The sequence below is a fragment of the Microtus oregoni genome, unplaced genomic scaffold, assembly GCF_018167655.1.
Source record: "Microtus oregoni isolate MIOR12 unplaced genomic scaffold, Mior012 000008F_ref0000371, whole genome shotgun sequence".
Lineage (NCBI taxonomy): Eukaryota > Metazoa > Chordata > Mammalia > Rodentia > Cricetidae > Microtus > Microtus oregoni.
The window spans coordinates 56,359,920-56,371,939 of NW_024543067.1; the positions used below are offsets into that span (position 1 = coordinate 56,359,920).

The 12,020-nt window shown below is 49.6% G+C and overlaps 1 protein-coding gene across 1 annotated transcript in view; it reads left to right on the plus strand.

Annotated features, from left to right (window-relative positions):
* The first annotated feature begins 253 nt into the window (after positions 1 to 253).
* The window catches only part of LOC121451847 (CXADR like membrane protein), a 109,032-nt gene continuing 97,265 nt past the window's right edge, over positions 254 to 12,020 (plus strand). The window contains exons 1-2 of the mRNA XM_041657629.1: positions 254 to 392; positions 539 to 877. Coding sequence (XP_041513563.1) covers positions 853 to 877 — 25 coding nt within the window. The 5' untranslated portion in view covers positions 254 to 392; positions 539 to 852. The remainder of the gene's footprint in view (positions 393 to 538; positions 878 to 12,020) is intronic.

Below are 12,020 nucleotides of genomic sequence, written 5' to 3' on the forward strand. Positions count from 1 at the left end.
AAATCCGGTGTGCTGGTGCGCTCAGAAACAGATAGATCTCTGTGAGATTTGTGAGTTCGAGGCCAGCCTGGTCTGCATAGATAGCCGTCCAAGCCAACAAAAAGCTACATAGTGAGACCCTGTCCCCCTCCCGCAAAAAAAGTGAATGTGTGTGTGTGTGTGTGTGTGTGAGAGAGAGAGAGAGAGAGAGAGAGAGAAAAAACATAGAGCATTGTGAGGGAGAAAAATATACAAAAGAGTAGAGCGATCAGGGAGAGAAAAGACAGAATTGAGAAGGCCGCATTCACCGGCTTTTGGCCGAAGTACTGCAGATTCTCTCCTGTACCGCATCAATTGGCACCGAGCGCCCCCCTCGATCACCCCGGGCCTCGGCCCTCCCTCCCGGGTGGGAGGTAAAGCAGCCCCAGCAGCTAACCCCAAACGCAGAGAGGGAGGGCGGGAGCGAAAGGAAGGGAGGGCGAGGGGAGGGATGGAGGGAGGGGCTGCGGTAGGAGGCAGCCGTGTGGTTCCAGCTCAATTTTTTTTTCTCTTTCTCCAGTCGGTTTTCTTTCCAAACAGGGAAAAGTGTTCCACGAAGCGGTAGCGCCTTACCGCCTCGCCTTCTCCTCCCTGACCCAGGGCCCGGCCCCCGTCCCGGCGCAAGCTGGTGGAGCCAGGGCTAGAAGCCCTCGGTGCCCCGGGAGCGCAGCGCGCAAGGGACCCGGGCGCGGGGCCAGCGCCCGCACATGGCTGCAGCCCCCCGCGCGCACCCCGAGGCGCCGCGCCCTGCTAGCAGAAGGTCCGTCGGCTGCGCTCGGTCGCCCTGCAGCCAAGCAGCGCTGAGCCGGGAAGTGTCTGTGTCTGGGGATCGGGATGTCCCTCTTCTTCCTCTGGCTAGGTGAGTGTCTTGGGGAGGGCGGGAGTTTGGATGGCCCTGGGCAAACGCCACCCTGCGTTTGGGTGGAGACCCGCCTTCAGCACTGTGGTCCCTGCAGTCCCGGAGTGCCGCAACCACTCGGTCCCTGCCTCCGCGCCACCGAGGGGCGCATCTGGCAGCGGAGGACCGCCCAGTCGGCCATCGAAATGTCTCACACATCTGGGCCCTCCAGCCAGCTACGGGGTGGGGGCGTTTCCTGGTGGAGTTTAGCGGAGAACGGTTTGGTGTGGAGGGTACTTTTCAGCGAGCGGTTTGGTTTCAGGAGTACCAGGGGAAAGTGGAGAGCCGGGGAGGAAAGGTTCATCCAGGGTTTTCTGTGCCAGGTTTTGAGGGTGGGGGGAGCTTTTTGTTTCAAACAGGCGCCTCTGAGCGCTGAGATTAGAAACAGATGTGTTGAAGGGAAAGCGGGAGGGAGGAGAGGAGAGAAGGAAGGAGCAAAGGGTAGAGAGGGAAACAGGGCAGGGTGCAAGAGGCACTAAGAAGCCAGGTGACCCCCCAGAAAATGCAGGCTGAATGCGACCCCGGGAAGGAGAGAAAGGAAAAGCCAGAGAAGCAGAGAAAACGGAAGACAGGAATGTGAAGAGCCTGGGCGAAGGGAGTCTGGAGTCCTTGAAACCGATGCAGAAAGGAGGCGACAGAAGGAAAGACCAGACTCTGCCCCCTTCTGAACCTGATTCGGGGCAGAAAGAGCCCTTCTGGGTGGTCCTTATTTAGGCGGTGTCCACCAGGAGGGTCTCCAGAGATGGGGATGTCATAAAGCACGGGCTGGTATGACTGGGCTGGACTCAGGCAGCTCTGTGGACCAGGGCACAGAAGGGATGTCTGCAAAGAGCTGGAGGAGGTCTCCCAACCTGTGAAGGACCAGGCCAGGAAGGCAGTGGGACAAGCCAACAAAGTCCAAGCGTGTGTGAGGAAGCAGGGATCCTGTCCACCTGGAGTCCAAACCCAAAGTTAGCCAGAGTTCAGAAATCCGAAGAGTATGCCAGGTGTGGCGGACCCGAGGGTGGAGGAAAGCTAACCAGTGGGTCTGAACTGACTAGCCAGGTACCCTGGGCAGATTTGTTTCCTTAGCTTTCCCCCCAAGAAAATGAGATGGTTTTCAGGGTGTCCCCAGGTTTGAGAGCCAGTATCTCTGGGTGTTGGATAAAGACTGGAGCCAGGAAGAACCAGTAGAGGTGAGGGAGATCTAAAGAGCCACCTGGCATGGTGACCAGAGCTTGCAGACATTCTCTGAAAACTTACACACAGGTTGGCATGCCTGTGTACCGCCCCCAGGCTGGTAACCACTACGGTATAGGCAGAGAGCTATGGCCCAAGGAGGGAAGGGGAGGGGCTCCTTTCTCAGCTCTTTGAGATATTGGCCAATTGTTGCAGCCCAGCTGGCATGGCTAGACGGCACCTTTGTCAGCCTCCCGGAGTCACCTCCCCGAGTCACACCTCTAAGCTACCAAAACTCAGATGTGCAATAGAATCAAACGCAGAGTTGCCTTAGTAGAGACAACTGTCATGCGAGCCCTTTTTATGCTGAGCACTTTGTTGTGGATGGTTTTGTTAATAACTCTGTTCTTCACACCAGCCCCACTGGAGACCTGTTAGGCCTAATCTCATATTGCTGATGAAATCAAGGTGTACGGAGGTCAGGGAACGCCATCAAAGCCTCGGGCTCATAATGAGCAGAAGTGGGAGCTGAAGGCAGACTGTGCACGGTGTGCCATGCACCGTGGCCAGTGACTTGGTTCAAGTGGTTGGGGTCAGCTGGTAGGCCTGCATGTGACCATCAATGGTGCTCATCTAATTTGTGAGGGAGGAGAGGCAGTGAAGGGCCCGACGGAGACAGAGATCAGAGGCTATGACTATTCACGGTTCCTTCTTTATTTATTTTTAAGTTTTACTTTAGATTTGCTTATTTTATGCGAATGAGTTTTTGCCTGCATGTGTATTATGTGCACCATGTATGTGCCTCTTGCCCCGTGGAAGTCAGAAGAGGGCATTGATCCCCTGGAGCTGGAGTGATGCAGTTGCGAGCTGCCACATGAGTGCTGGGAACTGAGTCCAGTTCTCTGCACGTGCAGCGAGTGCTCTCAGCCACCGAGCCATCGCTCCCGTCCTGGTTCCTTCTTTATTGAGCTCTTACTAGGTGTGTGATCATTTCTTTCTTTCTCTCTCTTTTTTTGCTTTGTTGTTGCTGTCTGTTTTTCAAGACAGGGTTTCTCTGTCTCTTTGGAGCCTGTCCTGTAACTAATTCTGTAGACCAGGCTGGCCTTGAAGGCATACGCCACCACCGCCCAGGGTGTAATCATTTCTTTAGTGGGGTAAACAGGATGCTGAGTTGATTCCCAGCTTGATTTCTCTCCGAGTCCATCTCACAAACTCACAAACAAACCGCCTGCAAGAAGAGAAAGGATGGCTGACTTGAAGTTCTCATGAACCTTCATCTACACCTGATTTTTGCCTTATCTGGCCATTAACAGATTCAGACTCGTGATGTCCTGGATCTAAGTTGCTTAAACTATTCAAATCAGAGACGGTCATCAAAAGGGAGGGATTTTGAGGGCACCTCCTCTCCAAATGGCATCCAGCCTTGGGTCAGTAGCACACCAGGAAAGCAGTTGTGTTGGTTGGATCCACTCCTCTTTGTAAACCGGCTTTGAGCCTGGGGATGTTGAGGACTCCTCACAAAAGCCAAAATTAAAATTCAGACTTACCTGGGGGTAAAAAATCCTCTCTTATTCTACTGATCCTCTCAAGGGGGAGTTTTTCATGATGTTTCTCTCATGGGTGGTTGCATTAAAGCCTCTTTTTGTAGAAACTGCACAGACTGGCGGGAGAGCTGGGAAGTATGGGAGAGATTAACAGTCTGAGCAAGGGTAGATCAGTTGGCTTCATGCTTGTTTTGAACCTGCTAGTGAGTGAGGCCACGTACCCCAACTCTTCAGTGTGAATCTAGCCCCTTCGGATAGCATCCTGAGCCATCTCTCACTATTCAGGTCTGGCTTGCTCCCCCCCCCCCTCCGGCTTTCTTGTAATCGTTGCCATGGTTGTGCCCCACAAGATCCACACCTTCCATTCTACACTCTGCTGTCTTGCTGGGTAACCAATAGGAAGCAAAGAGCCTGGACTGGAAAGTGGTGAGCTTTCTGGGTTCTGGTTCCATCTCTCTTATGTGTAAAAAGGGGATGGGGAGGAGGATCTTTAATTCAAAAGTTTTTCAATGATTCTATGACCTACAAGTCTGTAGTAGTTCTCACTTTTTTTCTTTCTTTCTTTCCTTCTTTTTTTTTTGTCATTTTAAAACTTAACTTTTGGGCTGGAGATAAGGATGGCTCAGCGATTCAGAGCATTGGCTGCTCTTCCAGAGAAACCAGGTTCAATTCCCAGAACCCACATGACAACTCATAACTGCCTGTAAGTCCAGTTTCAAGGGCTCTGACACCTTTACACAGCCTTACATGCAGGCAAAACATGAATGGACATGAAATAAAAATAAATTATTTTTTTAAAAAAAACTTAACTTTCAGGTTAGCATGTAAAAGAGCCATTGAGGTTTCTCTCTCTCTCTCTCTCTCTCTCTCTCTCTCTCTCCCTCTCTCTCTCTGTGTGTGTGTGTGTGTGTGTGTGTGTGTGTGTGTGTGTTACTGGGAATCAAACCTAGAGTATTCAGGGTGATCTCTCTTCCTATTGAGCCCCATCCCCAGCCCAGTACCCATTGCTTTAAATACTGAGTATAAACACTTCATTCAAAGAGGCCAGGGGAAGAGCTTGGCTCCCCAGCAATGAACTTGAGGCAGGCTGGCATACATAGTTCATGGGTGTGTAGGGCAATGACATTTCTGAGTGGGAAACACATCTTTCCCTCCTCTTCCCACGTTATTGATGATGGTCACAATAGCATTAGGATCCCAGTGGACTCATGTCTCGTCCTGTGCTCAGCTGTGCAACACATGGATCAAAGCGCCTAATGATGGTGAACTACTGGACAGATGTCTTGAAACACAGACACAGAAATTCTCATAGCTGAGAGTGGGGTGGGGGGAAATCTAGGCAAGTACCAGAATCCATGACTCTAAAAAATTTGAACTCAGACCTCTCAGAGAATCTAATGAAAATCACTTCTTAAAGCAGCATTTCTCAAACTGTGGGTCGTGAGCCCTTTGGACATCATATATCAGATATCCCCCATATGAGATGTTTACACTATGAGTCATAACAGTAGCAAAATTACAGTTATGAGTAGCAACAAAAATAATGTTATGGTTGGGGGTCAGCACGGCATGAGGAGCTGTGTTAAAGGGTGGTGGTTTTAGGGAGGTTGAGACCCACTCACTGTCTTAGAGGAAGACACATGTACATACATCAGATTTTTCAATGATCTCCAGGGGTTCGTTGATGTCCAACAAACCCAAATTCATCCTTTATCAAAATCTACCTTTTCTGTGATGAAAAGCATACTGAAGTTCAGAGAGAGTTGGCTAAGAATTCCCAACTAGCTTAGTAAAAGAGTCAACACCAGCACGCAGATTCCATGATGAGTCCTGTCCCACATTCGTGAGGTAGAAGATGTCTTTCCTCCCCTTTCCTCTTGCACAGTTAAGCTTTAGGATCCCAGTTGGCCTTCCAGTGTTCCAGGCAGATGAGCTAAATGCTGAGTGATTGGCATGGTTTTCCATGTTGAGAAACTGCTTGAAAAACTAGGGCAGATGTTGAAACATTTCAATTTAGCCATCATAACTGGAAATCTTGGAAATTTCTGAAGTGTCATGTTTGATGTATTCAGAAAAGAAAGAATATTTCATACTGCAAGTTCCAAACATGTGGTGTGCACACAAGGAACAGGAAGGGATGTCAGTGGCTCCTATTCCTTCATAACTTTGCAGTGTTGTTCCATGCTTTTTACACCACGTCACACCCCCCCCCCCCCCCCACCAAGTCTCCAGTTTCTTCCTAACATTCCTCTAAAACAAGAATGCTAGACGAAGTTTGTCTCTGGGCTTTCTTACAGGGCTATCTCCTATGATTCTCTGCCGGTTTTTAATTCTGGGAAGGATGTGGTTTTATCACCACACTTGCTTGGTTCTTTTGTTTTGTTTTCGGGTACTGCCCAAGTGTAGCAATTGGTGGCCTTGATTATGCACCCCTAGCAGTCAATTAAGTACTGGGGACAAAGCAGTCTGTGACTTTAATCCCACAATTGCTCTGACATCCTGAGAGCTAGGGAATGTCTTTCAAGGTCAGAGTGATGGCCAGATGCTTGTGCCTGGGGACTTTATAACCCAAATACTTACCAGAAGGACTTCATTCTAAGCAAAGTAACCAAGAAGACAACTGAAAGGAGAAGCGCCAAGGAAAGACCAGTTCTGAGGGTTTATCGTACAAAACTGTTTATCAGCATTAAACCCTCTGCTTTAAAAAAAAAAAAAAGCAAAACTGTGTGTGTGTGTGTGTGTGTGTGTGTGTGTGTGAGGGGTGGGGGAGCTGGTGGCCAGCAACCCACAGGAGTTGGTTCTCTCCTTCTGTTATAAGGGTTCCAGGGATTGAACTCAGGACATCAGGTTTGGCTCTGAGGCAAACTATCTTGCTGACTCCCTCCCTGCCCCAGCTTTTTTTCTCTTTATCTATAGTTTACACATGATAAACTGTAAAGTTCTGCCATTAAGGTATAGAGCTCAGTGGGTTCCTTGCATAGATTAGAATTTGTGTTTGTGTTTGCAAATGTAATCCTGTATTTTAAGCCTATTTGTGCCGCATTAAGAGAGGATTCTGTAAGTCATAATACTAGTTAGGAATTCCAAATCATTTTGGTGGTTGTTTCTTTGAGACAGCCTGGTCTGGCCTCAAACTTACAGCCACCTTGCTGGAGCCTCTCAAATGCTGGGTTACAGGTGTGAGCCACCGCTCGGCTCCATTTCCAACATCTGGACAAGGCTTGGGAGCTGGTGACACGTTGGAAAGAAGAGGGAAGTGGCAGCTGGTGGGTGGGTTCAGGGAAAGAGCTGACGTGAGAGTACTCTGCGGGAATGAATGCAATAGAGGAGTGAATCATCCAGCCACGAAAGCCGAAAGCCATAACTGGGCCCTGAGGTGGGAAATGGATAGAAAGGGACCGTGCGCTGTGTCAGAGACAAGATGACTCAAAGGTTAAAAAGACTTCTCTTTAAGAATCAGAGAGGAGGCGCTCTACAGGAGAAATAGCTAAAAGAGAGAGACAAAGCTCTCAGTGGTGAGGGGAGGCCCAGAGGAGAGCTTTGGGGAAGTACCCCCATCAGCCACTGGCAGGAAAGTTTCATACGACATGGTTTAGTCTGGGGTACTGTATAGGACAAGGAGCATGGAGTTGCTAGGTACAGCCAGGACCATAAATTAAGGGTTTTTTAACCCTCCAGCAGCGCATGGTTTCTCTGTCCCAAAGAGAGAGCTGCAGGGGGATGTGGCCTGATTTCTTCAGGCTGTGGGATCTGGCCACTGGAAGTGACCAGTATCTTAAAGGGACAGGCACAAGGGCTCACACAAAGTCTGCTGGCATGCCTTATGTCATCTTCACATTGGTCTTCGATAGTAAATGTCTTATTACTGTATTTTACAATAAATCAAGCAAGGCTCTGAGAAATAAAAATGAACTTGCAAGAATACCCTCAATAACAGATGAGCAGAGACAATAGCCCTGGACTGGGGATTCCCAAGGCTGGGAGACACACACAGTTATTCTACAAGGCTCAGTGCAACCAAACAAGAGGCTCAAGATGTTGGGCCATGTACCGTCCACCCCCTTTTCCTGCCCGACTCAAATGGTTTGTTTGGATTACCAGCTATTGTTTATGAGTGAGTTGCTATACACACCCTGTGTGTATCCCCATTGTCGGCTCTTCCTAACTGGTTGCAGGCCCATCGCTGTCTTCAGGATTCCTGGTGAGGTGGGGTGCCCCACTTTTGGGTCCGGCACAGGAGCCTCCCATATTAAAACAAGATCCTGTGGCTATAGGTGTGAAGGTTTGGGGACTGTATGACCTGCCTGTGTATTGCACTTTCTAGTTAAATCCTGCTTTTAGCAGTTCTGACTTCCTTGATCTTAAAGAAAGAATGCAGACCCTTAACTCCCTTCCAAAAAGAAAGGGAAAAAAAGGTTTGGTTTTCTGAACTCCAACTGTCTGGATTCTGAAAACATAAAAGTTTATTTCCTTTGGCACCCTGCAGACCAAAATGGGGACGAACGATGAAATGAACCTTTATTTTGTGAGTGGCAGACGGTTGGTTCAGTCTGTGTCGCCCGGCCAGCGTCTGGCTGCGATAAGGCTGAAAACTGCTTTGTCTCAGGAGAAACCAGGGAAAAAGCTTTCCTTTGGCCCCCTCCTGGGAGGAGAGAAGGGAGCTGTTCTTCTCAGAATAGTTCCTCAGTTAGCGGAGGCTTTTCTGAAGAGATGGCAAAGCAGGTTTGGAGAGGTCGGGTCATGAAAGCCAACTGAAGAAAAAAAAGAGGATGAGGATGGGATGGGGGAGAAGGAGGAAGGGAAGAGGGGAGGAAGGGAGAGCGGAGGGGAGGGGAAAGCTTAGAACCAGCAGAGGGAAAAGCTGCCAGCAGAGGCCTCCCTGAGTTCCATCTTCAAGGATGGAGTTTCCTTTCAGCATCTTTGATATTCAAGTTCATCACCGGTTCTTCTTTATTCATGGCCTCTCCCTCATAAACAATTACAGGTGCACCATCCCTGAGCTGGGATGATTCCTATCATATGGAAGGCCAGTTTCTCGCACTAAGCATTGAGCAGTGGGGGAAGACATTCAGAAACACATAGGAGAGAGGACACATGGGGAATGTGAGGGGGTCCCTAGGAGTTCTCAGAAGTCCTATCACCGTGTATGTGGGGGAGACCCTATGATCTCCAGTCTCTCGCTATACTTCCACACTATCAAGGTTGGTGCTAAAAAAGCAGCTGGCAGGCTGGTAGGGTGACCCATCAACATCAGAAAGGCTGGATTAATCAATGTGTGTCCTTGGCATCCTGCCAGGTGCCTCCTGGAGGGATTGAATCTCCCAGCATCCTCTGTGTCCTTGCCTACCGAAACATACGGTGTCACTCTTCGTCACAACCTGCCACCCCCATTGCCGCGTCCCTCGTGGGATGCTAAAAAGAGAAAGAGAGGAAGAAAGAGGAAGAAAGGGATCAGTAAACTGGGATGTGTTCATTGAGATTTTTGGTAAACTCTTCGGCTGGATTCATAGGTGTTTTTCCTCTACATGGGAAACAAGCAGGATTATGCCAAGAAGGAATTTTCTGTTCCCAAAGAAATCCATTGTACAGAATAGAACTTCAGCCCCTGGTATGTTGGGATTTCTCTTCTGGTGCTAGAAGGGAGTAGGAAAAAGCAAATCCCTAAGAGGGAAATTGTTTTGTGACTTCATTGTTTAAATTTAGGCTTGGGTTTGAGGGGGATCATGAAGACGGGGAGCGGTGTGCCTTCTAACCCAAGTTCTGTCACTTCTCATTACTTCCAATGACAATTCCAATTATCTGCAATCACTCTTCAAGGGATGAGCAGAGGGAAGGCACAGAAAGCTTCCATGGAGACCAGCCATGGAGCAAGTGCTGTGAGAGCCGGGTCCTTGGGGTCCCAGATCCTGGCTTGATGCTGGCCTAGGGCACTTCATAATTGTGTGACTTTGAAAAAATTACTTCGCCTCCCTAACCTCAGTTTTCTCAGCAGCCATTGCATGTAGTGACAATGTCATTGCATTTTCTGTGTGTATGTGTGTGTGCGCGCGCGCGCGTGCGTGCGTGCGTGCGTGTGTGTGTGTGTGTGTGTGTGTGAAAACTAAATGTAGTAATGCATTTCGAGTTTTAGCTCCCTGCCTGCTACATAATCAGCAGTCAGTGAACGTCTGTTGTCATTATCATGACTGTCTTTGCCCAGGGAGTGTCAGCCCATGGGGTATTTGGTGGGTGGCCTGCTTGAAGTCAGTTGACACCAGGCCATTAGAGCCAGCCTGCAGTGGTCACTGCTGCTCGCTTATCCCACTGGCAAGTTCCTTAGTGTCCTTTGGGGGATATCGTCCTGCTCTAGGACCTCACAAGGCTCATAGACCCATCTGTGCCCCATCTGTCTGCTGTTTCTCTGGGAGAATAATTTTATGTGTTACGTAGCTGTGTTCAAGATGACCCTCCCTTGACGGCTCAACTTCCCGCCTGCAGGTCCCTGAAGCCATAGACTGGCCTGTAGATCTTCTTTTCTCATAACCTCTCCTGTATGCTCCATAGTGCCTGTCTGTGTAGGATGGCCCAATGACTAGTTTTACCATCAAATGACGCTTTTTTTGAAAACTCCTGTCCCTAGCCATCGCGTGAGGGATGCATGCAGGTAATCTGTTGTAGAACAGCCTCTGAGGTGGTTTTTCCTCTTTTCGGTTAGAAAGTGAGACGTGCAGGTCACACTTGCAGGTGACACCGGACTGCTTGAGGACACGTGGTGGTAGCTTGCTTTCTGACGTGGTGTTGATACACGTAAGGGCAAGGAAAAAGAGGCAGGGCTGGAAAGGTGGCTTGTGGGGAGGAGAGTGAGGAGCTTCGGGTGGATTCCCAGCACCCATGCAAAAGCCTGTGTGGCAGTTTACTTCTCTGACCCAGTGCTGGGAGGCAGAGGGGGGTAGAGCCTCGGGGATCACCAGCCAGCTCCCAAAAGTGAGCAAGAGGGTCACTGGCCGACCACGTCTCAAAAAGAAAGTGATAGAGAAAGACAGCCGAGGTGGATGCCTGGCCTTCGCACACGTGTGAATGTGTGCCTCCTGTCACAAAACAAAGACAGAAAGGAAGGAAGGAGAAAGGAAGGAAGGGAAAGAGAGAGAGAGGGAGGGAGGGAGGGAGGGAGGGAAGGAGGGAGGGAGGGGAAAGAGAGAGGGAAAGAAAGAAAGAGAGGAAGGAGGGAGAAAGGGAGGGAAGGGAGGAGAAAGAAAGGGAAAGAAAGAAAGAAAGAAAGAAAGAAAGAAAGAAAGAAAAGAAGGAAGGAAGGAAGGAAGGAAGGAAGGAAGGAAGGAAGGGAGGGAGGGAAAGAAAGACACGGCAGCTTGGGTAACACGTGCTACGTAATGATGGGCGATTCTGTCTCCGGTTAAACCTCGGGTGTTGCACTTATACAAATCAGACTAAATATACTACGACTAGCTATGCTCTTGGGACCGTCGTTGTATCTCCCACCCTTGTCTGTATCCTTACACAGATAGGGGCCGGTCTGGGGTCTGGCCTCACGCAAAGCTGAAGCTCCTTTGTTCTCAACTGGTCATGTCCTCACCAAAATTAGACTCCAAAGAGCCCAACACTCAGATCCAAGACGTGTTGAATTATCCTTCCCTTTTTAAGTTGGGGATGGGGAGACGTCAACAGGAAAACCTCAAGGTGAGAAGAAAAACCTGCTTTTTGCCACTGACCCAAACAGCAAGTGTGATTTTTTTTTTCTCCCTACAAAAGACAACCAAGCTGGTGTCCCAGATTCCCACAGGCCTAGAATTCCCACTCGAAATGCATTCTGGAGCCAGGCTGGTGGAGTCTGGGCTGTTCTCTGAGGCCTGCTCCCCATCTGCTTTCCTCGGGGGGAGTTCTATCTTCCATCCTGTAGCCAATAGCCAGGAGCAGCAGGCTCTGTCCTACCTCCATCCACTCTCCCGAGAGGAGAGGCCAAAAACCAGGCCACCTTCTCTGCCCCACTGCCTCTCACTCCCTGTTCCCAGAGCTCTGAAATTCTCCAGGCCCCAAGGAATCCAAGTAACTATCCCCTGAACACTGACACAGTAGCCTAATCATCTTCTTGTCCTCCACTCTCCAGGCTCCACGTGTGGGGGAATGTGGAAGAGAGGGAGAGGTGAAGGGGGTGGGGAGAGATCTGTTAAGGTCACATACCCTGTACCTATAATGCTGAAGCAGCTCCATGACAGTCCCACCCCTAAGCTCATCGGGTGGCTTTGTCTTAGGTCCCACACATTACTCACAGAGACCTCCACCTTGATGACCTTCTAACTCCTTCACCTCAAACCAGGCTCCCTCCTGGCAAAGGCTTGCTGACCCCCAGGCAGAGAGCTCTGTACCCTAGAAACATCATGTCCATACCTTCCCCGTACCTTGCATCA